The sequence below is a fragment of the Mastigoproctus giganteus genome, chromosome 6 (assembly GCF_048544385.1).
Source record: "Mastigoproctus giganteus isolate SK-2022 chromosome 6, ASM4854438v1, whole genome shotgun sequence".
Taxonomy (NCBI): Eukaryota; Metazoa; Arthropoda; class Arachnida; order Uropygi; family Thelyphonidae; genus Mastigoproctus; species Mastigoproctus giganteus.
The window spans coordinates 150,649,619-150,664,217 of NC_143580.1; the positions used below are offsets into that span (position 1 = coordinate 150,649,619).

General features: G+C 34.7%; 1 protein-coding gene across 1 annotated transcript in view; it reads right to left on the bottom strand.

Moving 5' to 3' along the window:
- Nucleotides 1-14,599, bottom strand: part of Ccdc85 (coiled-coil domain-containing protein 85) — a 308,764-nt gene that overhangs the window by 219,850 nt on the left and 74,315 nt on the right. The window contains exon 4 of the mRNA XM_090376314.1: nucleotides 1,736-1,987. Within this exon, the coding sequence (XP_090232440.1) occupies nucleotides 1,736-1,987 (252 nt within the window). The remainder of the gene's footprint in view (nucleotides 1-1,735; nucleotides 1,988-14,599) is intronic.

The following is a 14,599-nucleotide window of genomic DNA, read 5'->3' on the forward strand; positions in this document are numbered from 1 at the left end:
AGAACTGCTTACAAAAGATTGCGAAGTTGTTAGAAGCTTTATCTACAGGGGTGATGATAAATTTTCCTTGTAGATCTGAGATGGCATTTTTGAGATTAGAGTGTTTAATATGTGAATTATTATACAAGTTGTGACATTTTGAAACTGATTTTATAATATCTTGATAAACCACATTTATCCAGTTATAGAATGCCTCATGGGGTATCGTATATTTTTGAGCTAATTTGTTGCAGAAATTTAAGATATTAATATATAAGTCCTTATATATATTTCTTAGATAGGCTTTATGAATAGGTCTGAATTTGAATCCTTTTGCCATGGCCAATTTGAGGGGGATGTTCTTGACAATATCCAAATTGCCAGTGATTATGTGCCCATGATGTTGGTTTTTGAAAGGAGCATATATAGAATCATTACAGTGACATGGAAAATCCGAAAGTTTCAAATTGCCTAAATTGGTGGCTATAGTTTTATAGTTGCAAATTTTGAGTCCGATAGGAGACTCATAATTGAAACGGTGCTGGATGTTAAACTTGAAATTATTATAAAATGGGAGGAGGTTGTTATGATGATTTAGCAAATGATGCCAAGGAATTTTGTCAAACCATTTATGTGTAAATTTAATAATTTAATAATTTAATGTAATAATTTAATTACCTGATCTATGTACCAATTGTTATTTTCATTATTTTCATTTCTATTTATTACTACTTTTTAATATGCATTAATTACCACTTTTTTCTAGCTTTTGTAAATATGATTTGGCTTATCAATTCAGCCAATTTTTCCACTTAATTCATTAGGATCTTAACATTCTTTTCTTCTCATATCTTCCATTAGGCATGGCACGTTGTTGTTAATAACTTTCCCATCTTACTATGTCCTTTATCATTTATTTCTATGTTTTATATATATATATATATATATATATATAAAATTTTGAAAACTTTTTGCATTTATATTTTATTTCTAATATTTGACCTCGAAAAAAATATTTATATCTTAATTATTTGTGGGGGACCTTAGTTTTAAATTTCCTTAGGGCAAAAGAGCAACTTAATACAGAATAAGGAAATATAACAAAAGACATTATTAATACAAAAATAAGAAATTAGTTCATTTAAAAGAAAAGAAGCTGCCTTTAACAAATCAGGCATTTTTAAGTTGTTTTTCTTGCCCACATTATGCAGATTTTATATTTCATTCAGACCACTAAGGAACTACATTTGTTAGCTGCTCTGACTGTAAAGAACTGATTCTATAAAAAAAAAATATGGGATTTTGTGGAACTGGCTCAAAATGTCTATATTAAGCAGAGATAGGTCACACTACTAGGATTTACTGGATTTATTTACCTTACTTTATTATTATAAACTTTTAAAACATTTAAACAAGAAATTTATCTACAATGAAATTCTCTATTAATTACATACTCGGTTAATCATGGCATCTCTGATCAAGATATTTACTTAGGGTTAATTAAGATTTATATGTACCAATAACAGAGATATTAAAATAACTTTATCTTGTTTGTCAAGAAGCACATTTTCAAAAAAAGATATATGTTAACACTAAAAAGAATTGTGATGGGCAAGGTTACTTGGACCCGAAATGGTACAATATACAATAAATGTTTTATAGAGATCACTGTTCAGTCATAATTTAGTACCTCCCTCACTTAACCAAAATTCTCAAGTCAAAGTCACATATTTTCAAAATTATATCTAATAAATACCTTCAATTCCAAATTATCACGGATCATTTCTTGCTGCTTGTTTTCAAGTTCTTGGAGTTTAGCTTGATACGCTGAAACCTCTTGCCTCATTACACTTGCAGTGTAACGGCCAAATCTTTGCCACTCTCTGGCCAGTTTGCGTCCTTTCTGTCGATCATCATCAAGGAAGCAACAAAGATCCCTCAATTCTTGATTGTCATCTTGCAACCTTTGATTTACTTCTTTTAGACCACGAATTTCCAGAAGATGAACCTATAACAAAGTAAAACTTCTAAACAATTGCTGAACATACATGGTAGTCATACAGTCCTGCACCAATTTTAAATTTTAATAACTAAAGTTATCCAAATGATAGAACCATTTAGTAAAAATTATATGAAAGTACACATCTTACAAAATTTTTTTATATAATAATTTCATCCATGTAAATCTGATTTTTCTTTTGTTGTATTTGTATTTTATAAATTTCTCTTTTATTTGCAGATATTGAATGACCCCAAATGGCAAAAATTGAAGAAAAAGTTAACTGCATGCTTTGGCTTGCATAGTTTAAATCAATAACAGAAAGTTCATTACTCATTATAAAAAAGATGCACCCCATAAAAAGTCAATAAGTAGTTGGATGAAATATTTTAAAGAAACTGGATCAGTTAATGACAAACCACCATTTAGTGGTTTGTCATGATGTTGGCCATGTTGAAGTATGATAATTAAAAATTGCATTAAGAATACAACTTTAAGACTTGAATGTTCATATAATTTTTATTAAATGGTTCTATCGTTTGTATAACTGTAATTATTAAAATTTAAAACTGGTACAAGTTTTAAATTTTAATAATTACAGTTACACTTCATGACCACCCTGTATTAATACTAAAATATAATATTTAAAACAAAAAAATAAATAAAACCTTTCTTAAGGAGTAAAACTTCAGATTATGACATAGTCCACAGTTTTGTCTGAAGGTTGACTGCCTGCTGTCAACCTTTCGATGGCGATAAGTGTATGCATATATACAGTAGGTACCACATTAGTCTGGTGATTGCCAATTTAAGGTGGGCAATTCAATGTATATGAAATATGGTGAAAAATAATTTAGTGTTCAATTAAAATGACAAGTAGGCATACTATAAGTGGGAATTTGGTGTTCGAATTGTGAAGACTGGCATAAACAGCAAATTCAGTGAACTTAATGTGGGTCTTGATTTTGTTTTCTGGGCAGACTATTTCCATTTACTTTTAAATATGTATTCCACTTTTTCTTTTATGATGATTTCCTAAAAGAAAAAAAGTATATTTTTAGGGAAAATTACCATAAATTATAAAATACCACAGATGGATTGAATACTGAAAACAAGGGCCTGTTCGTAGGATCTAAATTTCTGTAGGTTGTATTTATCGAGAAACACACAGTGGTGGTGGTAGTGGTAGCACTGTGGCAAATGATGCAAGGAAGCAAACTTATACAGCATGAACAAAAAAAAAAAAAATAATAATAAAAATACTCACCTCATCTGCCCATCCTATCTAATAATAGTTCTAATTCTTCCTTAAATTTATTCAAACCACCCACTTCCACAACACTAGAAGGTAATTTTTTCCAACTGCAATCAATTACTTTCTTCTGAAAGCAAATTTTTGGACATCTATCCTACAGCTAACCATTTTGAATTTCAGTTAATGTAACCATGTGAGAAAGTTATCTGATAAAAAAGTAAGAATATCAACATCATTAAGTTCACTCAATCCATTTAAAGGCATAAACACTTCAGCTAGATCGCCTCCCAAGTGCCTAGTTTCAAAGAACTGCAATTTGCAAAACCAAAGAATTTTGGTTTTGCAAATTGCAGTAAGAGGACCTCTGTGTTCTAGACTAATCTGGTTGCTCATCTCTGCATTTGTTTCAAGAGATCCATATCTTATTTAAAATGAAGCTTCCAGACCAATGTAGTACTTAAGATGTGGCCTAAGCATTGTCTTATGCAATGAGATAATAACCTCTTTGTCCCTGCTGGAAACATTCCTGTATATTGTTGACAGAACCCCATGAGCTGTTCTGGCATCTTATCTGCACTGCTCAGAGAACTTCATGTCTGAACTGAACAATTACCTCTAGGTCTCTTTTATTCTTCATCACCTTGAATGTCATACCACCTAATCAGTATGTTATTCTCAGCTTACTGATGAATATGCTTTGATTCCTGTCATTAACCGCCCTGTCAACCTTTGTATCATCTGCAAGCTCAGCCATTAAGCTTGATATACATTCATCAAAATTAATACAGAAAACATAATTGGTCCCAGCATCAAATCCTGGGAGGAGGACTGCACTAATAACATTAGTCCAAGATGATCAGTGCCCATTTATAACCATTCACTGTCTTCTGCTACTCAGCTATCCCTTTATCTATACCAGTAACTTTCTGCTAAACCATACTGCTCCAATTTGTACAGCAGTCTTCATGTGGAAAGCAACAAAAGCTTAACTAAAATCTAAATATACAACAATAAAATTAATTCCATACAGTTCTTTTGTTACCAAGTCATAGTAGCTAATATGATTGGTCAGATAGGATCCACTCAATAAACCCAAGCTGTGATTTTCATATAATTCCATTCCTGTTAAGATGATCCTGCAATACTTTCTTCATTAACCACTGGCTCCATTATTTTCCCTGGAACCAGAAGTCACGTTATAGGTCTATAATTGCTCATGTTGCTCTTTTATCTCCTTTTGTGAATAGGACACAGATCTGCACACCTCACATCTATAAGAACCTTCCCTAAATCCAAGAATGCTCTCATAATTATGGCCAAGGCTATGACCAAGGTTTCCACAGTTTGCATAATTCTTTTCCTGCTTCTTTTAATATAACTGGACAGATCCCATCAACCACAGGTTTCCTATTTTAGCTTCTTCAGCAATTTCTCTTCCAATTTCTTCTCAGTTAAAACAAATTCATTTATCTCAAAATTAGAACTTCTTCCTTGAATTTATTCAAACCCACTTCCACAACATCAGATGGAACCTTGTTCCAACAATCAATGATCTGCTGCCTGAAAGTAAACTTCTGCACATCTATCCTGAACCATCCTTCCTCAACTTAAATTTATGCTTCATCATGCATGTAGTCTCAGCAAGAGGAAGAATGCCATTCACATTCAGATTACTCAATCCATTCAAGGCCTTAAATGCCTCACAATCAGATCTCCCTGCAATTGCCTTGTCTCCAAAACCTGCAATTTGCAGAAATGAAGCCTTTCTTGGTAAGAGCACTCTTTTGTTCCCTTCACCAATATGGTTGCCCGTCTCTGCACCCATTCCAGCATACTCTTCCACGAAGGGATAATCACCTCCTTATCCATGGAGTTTTTTTTTTCTGCTTGAATACACCAAAATGACATTCCAGAAATTAAAAACTAAAAATTAAAAATCATATGTATTTTATATTTTATATATAAATTATTTATTATTATTAATGCCATTGGTGTTGTTGCAGAGAGTTAAGCTAGATGCACAGCTTGATTTTGTGACTCATCAAATGAAGAATTTGCCAATCACAATGCTTAATAAAACCATGGCTTATTCAGGGGCCATTGCAGCATAGACATAAACAGCAAAAAAAATAAAAAAATAATAAATTGCAACAAGAGATATAACATTCTCTTACTGTGTAAATCTTTATAAAAATATTTTAAATAATACCTGTTAAATTAGTTTTATTAATTAGTTTTATATAATTGACTATACTTTTGTAATTAACACTTATGACACCATTATTTAAAAGTATCACTGGGGAATGAGAACATGCTGTTTAGTGTGTAAGTGTAATATTATTGAAGTAACAAATAAAGGAAAATGTGACTTTATTAAACAGACTACAAAGAAGCAATAATGCAGGGCTAGCAGCAAAAGTAACAAGTGACCAAATAAAAATGATAAAGTAATTTGTTTCTTGAGATCTCGGGGGGGGGGGGGGGGGGGATCTCATTCAGAAACTAGCCATTTAAGACTATAAATTAAAAAAAAAAAAAAAATTTTTTTTAATATTTTGCACATTTGGCACCATGATTTCCTAAAATTTTTCCCAGTGCAGATCCCCTCTTTCCTAGGAACTTCTTATATATTACAAGGAAAAAAAAAAGTTGCACATATACAGCAGAACCCAGATAAGAAATTCCTGTATAAGAAGTTTTCCTCTGTACTAGGTTTGGTTTCTTAAGTCCCAATTTCAACTCTATATGTTGCAAAGTATTATTTTCCCGTGCAAGACATTTCCCGAGTAAAACGTTTTCCCACATAAAAAGTTTGTGATAAAGAATACAGTGTATTATTAGGGCACACCCAGGGTCCTGGGCTGGATATCATTATTCTTCTCTTTCTTGGTGATTCCCTATTACTGCTCTCTCTCTCTCTCTCTCTCTCTCTCTCTCTCTCTCTCTCTCTCTCTCTCTCTCTCTCTCTCTCTCTCTCTCTCAGGGTAACTCAGAATTTTTTTTTTAGCTGGTGCAGCATAAGCCTCAGGCTTCCTTGCACTGTATGGCTAGTAATAATAATAATAATAATAATGGTGTTTTCCCACTTAATACATTTTTTAAATAGAGAAATTCTTTTATTTTTATATTAAACAATATAAACATTTTGGTAATTGTACAGGTTAATGCCCAGCATCATTTTAGTTCAAAGTAAACCACCGAAGCAGGTGAAATGGCATAGTTTTTTATATCTCATATTGTGAATGCCTTCACAATGAGTTGCCCTGATATTGCACTTCCTTCAATAAAGCAATGCTTTGCCAATGGAGTAGACTAATGTTACTTATTCTCGACAGATACCACCAAGGGGTAGTGGTATCTGCCGAGAATCCACTGGCGAAGTGTTGCCTATTAGAGAATCCAGTGTCGAAGCATTGCTTATTCTGGGTAGTTCAATATCAGGGCAACTTGTTGTACCGCCCCTACACATACATACAACATGCTACCACAGAATACTTCAACTAGTTTGCAAACACCCTTGCCCAACATTCAATGAACTGACATATCAACAGGTTACAAATCTTTCTTGTTACAAATACACTATTGCAGGACCAGATTTCACTTTTATCCCAACAATTAAATTATAATGTACCACCTTGCAACCTGCCTAAAAAACAGTGCGTAACTGATACTGAATTTGGACTTCATAATGTTCCACAAAAAGATTTATTTATTCAACAAGTTAACCAAGTGGTGAATAACATAAAAGAAATGCAACTTCCTAAATTGAATACACATGACTGTTCGCGTGAACTTCAGAAAATAAAGACATTATTATTCAGAGAGCAGATAAAGGAGATACGGTTATAATACTCGATAAACCTGATTATATAAATAAGATTCAACTGTATCAGATACCTCCACTTATCTTGAAGTAGATCCAGCACTATTTATCAATTCGGTCAATCAATACAATAAAATGTTAAAGGCCAGAACATACAACATTCCTGAACTTTTTGGTCAGGAAAAATTGCATAAGGCCAGATTTCCTATTTGGCCCATTGTTTCCTACAGAAACTCGGCATTTTCATCCTTGGCCACACATGTCTATAGGCGCCTCCATAGTCAGATAGGCAGGAGCAGTAGTGCGTAGCATATGCTTCTTGATTAGACCGGGGTTCGAGCCCGTGACCACCAAATACGGAGGATGTGGAAGGGTCAGGGAGTGACCACCGCATATCCCTGGAGCGATATGGCCTTAGTTGCTAATGCTCTTAGAAACCAAATAATAACAACAACAACATATCTATAGCATTATAAAACCCTTCAGATGGCGATACAATTTAGGATAAAAAAAACTACGATACATTATTTGACAACCTTAAAGACTGTAGACTTTGCAATAATGATAATTTATTCTCATTGTATACGAATGTAAACGTTGAATACACATTAGATATTCTATGGGATATGTTAAATAATAACTCTATACCGATTAATTATACAAAGCTTCCTATTAAAGAAGTTTTTCATTTAATTAAACTTTTAGTTGAAGCCAACTTTATCACCTTTTGAGACAAAGTATATAAACAAATTTTTGGTTTGCCAATGGGATTGAGCCTGAACGCTTAATTATTATTATTGTTATTTGCCATATGGTGCAAGGAAACCTGAGGTCCATGCTGCACCAGACAACAAAAAAAAAAAAAATTCCCGATCATTACTCTGAGAGAGCGTGTGAGAGAGAGAGTCAGAAGTAGAAGGGAATCACCAAGAAAGCGAAGAATGATGATAATACTGAGGTCTATCTCTCAACTATTGAGCATATATGACTGACACCTTTTCTACCACGTATCACATACTATGGGGAGTATTTAGACAATGTTCTTGTTATTACTGATAATAGCACTATCCAAGACATTTCACATTCATTTAATAATATTCATTCTAGACTCAATTTTACATTGGAAAGAGAGAATACAGATACTGGGTCATTAAATTTTCTAAATTTCACACTCAAACAGGACTCGAATAAAATCCAATTTAACATCTATCTTAAACCTACAAACACAGGCATGCTTCTGCATTATAACAGCTATCACCCATTCACCTACAAAAGATCTATTATCTTTAATAAATTTCTCAATGACTATAAATATTCAACGACAGAATCTGCTTTGGGCTCAGAAATACAAATATTAACCAGCAGATTCTTAAACAGGGGTTACACCTTTTGCTACAATAAACCGAATTAGGGTAGAAGCTAAGGATAGGATACAAAAAATTACACTAACCAACAATAGTAACATCAAAAAATACTTTATTGCTGTCCCATATGTTGAACAATGGCACAAACAGCTTAACAGATTCTTTAAAGATACTGAGTTTAAAATTGTGGCCAGACCAATAGGGAAATTACACACTATACTGAACAATCGCTCAGTCCTTTCCTCATTCGCGACACAAATAAATGACCTGGTATACAACATTTCTTGCAGTGATTGCAACTCATCTTACCAAGGTTCCATGCGGTTTCCTCTGAATTTTCATGTTAATCAACATGCAGCCTAAGTTCGTACTTCTCGTTCAACAGTGTCAGAATTAGTCTTTCGTGCTATTAATGAAAAATATACATTTTTATTCAACGAGGCCAAAATACTTAAGTGTCCAATGTAATTATAGGAGATTATTAATTGCAGAAACCATTGAAATTAAATTACATGAGAATTCTGTTAATGTTTGCAGTCATATCTGATTTGTGGTCTTTTATGCGCATGCACAAAGACAAATAATCCCTATTTAAGATTCATGCTCAACCCTATTTGGTAATTTTCATTCCTGTGATCAAAACATATGGTCAAAAAGCGTTGTCAGCTTCAGGAAGGAAACTCGTTTTGCAATATTTTCATTAAATTCTTCTAATTAATTTTTTACTTAATTTTTAATTGTGTTCGATTGATTTTTAATTGCGTTCGATTGATTTTTAATTGTGTTCAATTGTTTTCAATTTTTTAATTTTGTTATATTTGTTTTAATTTCTAGAGTATCATACAGAAGTATTCTACATATAATATTGAGGTAAACTTTTCTTATTTTTTTTTACAAATACTGGATTTTACTGTACATCTTTAATAAAAATGTTTGTATTTGTTTAAACACTCAAATATATTTTCTGCTATACTTTCTTCTCACTGAAAGCCTCGATGCAAAGTTTCAACTTCTGCCAACATTTCTTGTTTGGAAAGTTTAATATTGCCCTCATTTTCATCCAACTCATGGTCGATATTGTAACTAGTTCTTTAAATATGCTCCAAAATGTTGGAGTCACTCAGATTTTCAGCTATGACATCATTATCAACTCCTAAAAATTCATCCAGAACAATTTCTCCACTGATCAAACCTAGCTTGGAACTCATCCCAAACTTGCTCAACATCTTGTAGTAGTTCACTGTTGTTAATTAGCATTTTAGCAAAACCTGCTTTTGCAAAACAATTCTTAATCGTTGTTTCCAACACATCCTGACTCCACACTTTCGCCAACTCTGATATGCACATCCGCAAATCTATAACAGAATCTATAGTTGGTTAGTTTCTATTGTCATTATAATTTTTTTCAGTATGCACCTTTGGTAGTGCTTTTCCGAATTCTTGATAATGCCTTAGTCCAAGGGTGGCCAACTTGATTTGTGATGCGATCTACTTTTTTTCTTCAAAATGTGCCGCGATCTACCATCTCAAGAATTTCATTGCACAATGGTTAAAAAAAGTTAATCAACACATATTGAAAAGTGTTGTTTATAAATTTTAAAATTAAATACAATTCAGAATTCTTGTTTTAAATTCATACCTATTTAAATTTTTAATTTATGTGAAGTTCGTGTCTTCATGTCATCTTCCAAGCTTTCACAGTCGGGGATATACCGTGATAAGGCCAACCGTAAAAATCTTCTGTATGCAAGTCATTAAGAGTAGAGTGATTCTTTGTCTTTTTCAAACACAAAAAGGCCTATTCACATAGATATGTCGAACCAAAACAGGAATTTAAAAGTTCACTGCATTATTTTACATTTGGGTACTTTTCTCGGCAAACATATTTCCAAAAGTCTTCTTCTGATGATCTGACTTTAGGAATATTGTTTCGCAATGTATTAATTTCATTTTCAAGTAATATTTTCTCCATGTGAAAAATCTTGGCGATTTTTTCTGCAATTTCTGGATAATAAGAAATATATTGAACAATGTCTTCAACTGTTTTAAAATCACTGAATCTGGTTTCAAAATCATTCACAACTTTCTCAATTTCAGAAACATATTTCTCAATTCAAAAACAGGATGATCTTGCAAATTTGCAAAATGATCATTTTTTTTTTTTTTTTTCTTTTAGATCCTTAGCCATTGCCAAAAATTGATATTTATATGCAGAAATGCATATAAATAGGATAGGAGGGAGTATATGATGGGAGGGAGTATATGATGAGAGCCTTGTCGATCAATTCGGCCCTGGAAAGATAGTGCAAGGCTCAAGGGGTAGAATTTTTTTCAGCCTGGACTGTACTTGTTAACAGGAGAGATTGCTTCTACAGGGATGGGATACACTTAAATAGAAAGGGTGCAAGAATATTTGCTGATGCTATCGAGGCAGTGTTAGGTGGGTCGGAAAACTGCTAGCTTGGGGGGAGACAAAGACCAATAGATTGACAGTAGCCACTGGCAGAGGTGAAAGAGATTCTTGCACTGCTTCTATTAGAATGAGCAGAAGCCTGAAAAACAAGATGCATGATATTTCAGAGACTGCTGGGAGCCATTGTGGTACAAGTAAACACATGGGTTGTGTTAGGGTAGCTAAGAATAGAAACAGGTGCAGGTATACTTGCGTGTACACCAATGCTAGGAGTTTAGTAAATAAATTTGATGAATTTGAGGTATTGCTCAAAACATCAAAGGCAGATATTGTTGGGATATCAGAGACGTGGTGTCACACAGATATAAGGGATGCAGAACTGCAATTTGGGGAGTACAACGTCTACAGAAAGGATAGACAGGATAGGAAGGGGGGAGGGGTTATGCGATTAGTTAAGAAACACATAAAAACCAAGGAAGTGAAGCCAGTCGACATCGCTGGACAGTGCAGTGTTGAGTCAGTTTGGTGTGACATAAGCATTGGGAGATCAAAATTGAGAGTAGGAGTGTGCTATAGGCCTAATGACTCTGATGATTATAATAAGAAACTGTACAGGGAAATAGAGTGGGCCAGTAAATCAGAGAGTCTTATAATAGGGGATTTTAATTTCCCAGATATTGACTGGAATTTCTGGGTTGGTCACTCACACACTAGCAAGGCTTTTGTGGATTTATTGGATGATTGTTTTCTACATCAGCATGTTCGGGAGCCAACTAGAGGGAGTAATACTCTTGATTTGATTATCAGCAGTGATTCTTCATGCATTAAGAATCTGCAGATAAATGAACCATTAGGTAGCAGTGATCACAGTGTGCTGAAGTGGGATTTACTCAAAGAGGTAACTACCATTAGGGGTAAAGGGAAGGGTTATTGCTTCCGTAAAGGCGACTACAATGGACTGAGACAGTATTTAAATTCTATACAGTGGGACCAACTGATGATGTTACCAACAGCAAATTCAAAATGGGAAGCATTCAAAGAATTTATCTTGGAAGCTACTAGGCTTTACATACCAACTAAGAAATATTGTTCAAGGTTTAGGCCAAAATGGATGTCAGATGAACTAATGAGGCATATGGCAGAGAAGAAAAATGCATGGGATACTTACAAATTAAGTTGATTTGCAACCAAGTTACAAAGGAGGTTAGGCAGGCGAAGGCAGATTACGAGAAATCCTTGGCAAGGGATGCAAAGAAAAACAGCAAAGAGTTCTTTATTTATGTAAACTCTAGAAGGAAGGGGATGAATCAGATTGGTCCACTTGATATTGATGGGTCAACTGTTGATGATCCTGCTCAGGCAGCTAACAAACTAAATGAATATTTTGCATCGACATTCACACATGAGGAGTTATTCAGCGAGGGGAATGCCAGAGGTGTATTCAACTCTAGCAGTAAGCTACAGTATCTTGAAATAACTGGGAGTAAAGTGGAGGAGAAACTGTTGAAGATAAACACAAGAAAGGCACCTGGGGTGGATGGGATCAATCCAGTTATATTAAAGGAGGCAGCAAAGGAAGTAAGCAAACCCTTAGCCATAATTATGAGAGCTTCCTTGGACTCAGCGGAGGTACCCATAGACTGGAAATGTGCAAATGTGACCCCAATTCACAAAGGAGGATCAAAGGCTGACACAAGTAATTATAGACCTGTGAGCTTAACTTCTGTTCCCGGAAAATTAATGGAGGCACTGGTTAAAGAAGCACTGCAGGATCATTTAGACAAGACTTCAGTTATAGCTCGGACACAGCATGGTTTTGTTAAGGGGAAGTCTTGCCTGACCAATTTGATTGGATACTATGATGCAGTCACAAAAGAACTGGATGCAGGGAATAGCTTTGATATTACATACTTGGATCTTAGAAAGGCTTTTGATACTGTTGCACATGGAAGACTGCTACACAAATTGGAGCAGTGTGACATTGGAGGCAAATTGCTGCTATGGATAAAGGAGTGGTTGAGGGGGAGAAGACAGAGTGGTAATCAATGGACACTGCTCATCGTGGACTAATGTTATTAGTGGGGTCCCTCAGGGCTCAGTGTTGGGTCCATTATTGTTTTCTGTATTTATAAATGATATTGATGATGGTATATCAAGCTTAATGTCCAAGTTTGCAGATGATACAAAGGTTGGCAGGGTTGTCAAGGACACTATGCTACTGCAACAGGATCTGGAAAGGTTGAGCAGATGGGCTGAGAGGTGGCAAATGAAGTTTAACATTGACAAATGTAAAGTACTACACATGGGAAACAGCAACCCCAGAGCAACGTATCAACTCTGTGGTACTACACTGACAGTGGTAGAGAATGAAAGGGACTTGGTGGTGGTTGTGCAGGCAGATATGAAGTTCTCTGAGCAATGCAGACAGGCTGCAAGAGTAGCTCATGGAGTATTGTCAATGATATACAGGAATTTTTCCAGCAGGGATAAGGAAGTGATTATTCCCTTGTATAAGGCAATGGTCAGGCCACACCTAGAGTACTGTATACAGGTCTGGAGGCCTCATTTCAAGAAGGATGTAGAGCTGCTGGAACGAGTACAGAAAAAGGCAACAAGATTAGTGAATGGAACAAAGGGGTGCTCTTATGAAGAAAGGCTTAAGTTTTGCAAATTACAGTGTCTGGAGACTAGGCACCAGCGAGGTGATCTGATAGAGGTGTATAAAGCCTTGAATGGTTTGAGCATGCTCAATGCTGATGGGATTCTTCCTCTAGCTCAGAAAAATCACCTGAGAGGGCATAAATTCAAATTGAGGAAAGACAGATGTAGGATAGACGTGCGGAAATTTGCCTTTAGCCAGCGGGTGATTGGTTGGTGGAACAGACTTCCATCCCTTGTAGTGGAGGTTGATAGCCTAAATAAGTTTAAGGCTCAGCTGGACAGGTATTTTGAACGAACAGAGGGGTGAAGTGGAAGTGGGTTTTTTTTTTTTTTTTTTTTTTTGGCTAATGCTGCATAAGCTTGCTTTCTTGCATCAAATGCCTCTACTAATGCTAATGCCACTCACATTTTTATTTTTTCCTTGTAATTCCAAATTCAGATTACTTAATTTACTCGTAAAATCTGCCAAAAAAAGCCAGATCACACAATCACTCCGTATTTTGTAGCTGCTGATAATAATCTCCCCTTTGATCAACAAATTTTTTAATTTCATTCAGCAAATTGGAGTGTTTCTCTTTAGAAACACTCCAACTCAGCCACCTCATATCTGTGTGTAATATCAGATCGTTTCATTTTCATTGAGTTGCATTTTGAAAAGTCTCCTTTGAAGAGATTGTTGTTGTTCTGGAGGCTTAATGGCACATAAGTTGCTAAGGCTATAATGTGCCTATTCACTTATTATATTAAAACATGAGTTTTCCCTAAATCAAAAGAAAATCTGAAATCAGAAATAGTTGAAAAGCCCAGTTTGCCTGAGAAAGTCAAAAAATTCAGAAATATTTGCCTTATCACCAATGAGATTTTCAAGAGTTATTGGTTTATGAAGATTAACCAGTGAGATCAAGGATGAACGTTCTGGCTTGTTTATAATAGAGGCAGCCAATAAGAATATGTTTTACAGTCAAATTATTAGAACAATGTGTACATTGTGGTGGATCGTCTCCTGTGAGTAAATGAAGGTGGGTTAGATGGGTATGTCCTATTCTTACCCTTGAAAGGACTACTTCTTGTCTCGATGTACGGATACTGGAGTGCCAAATTTTAA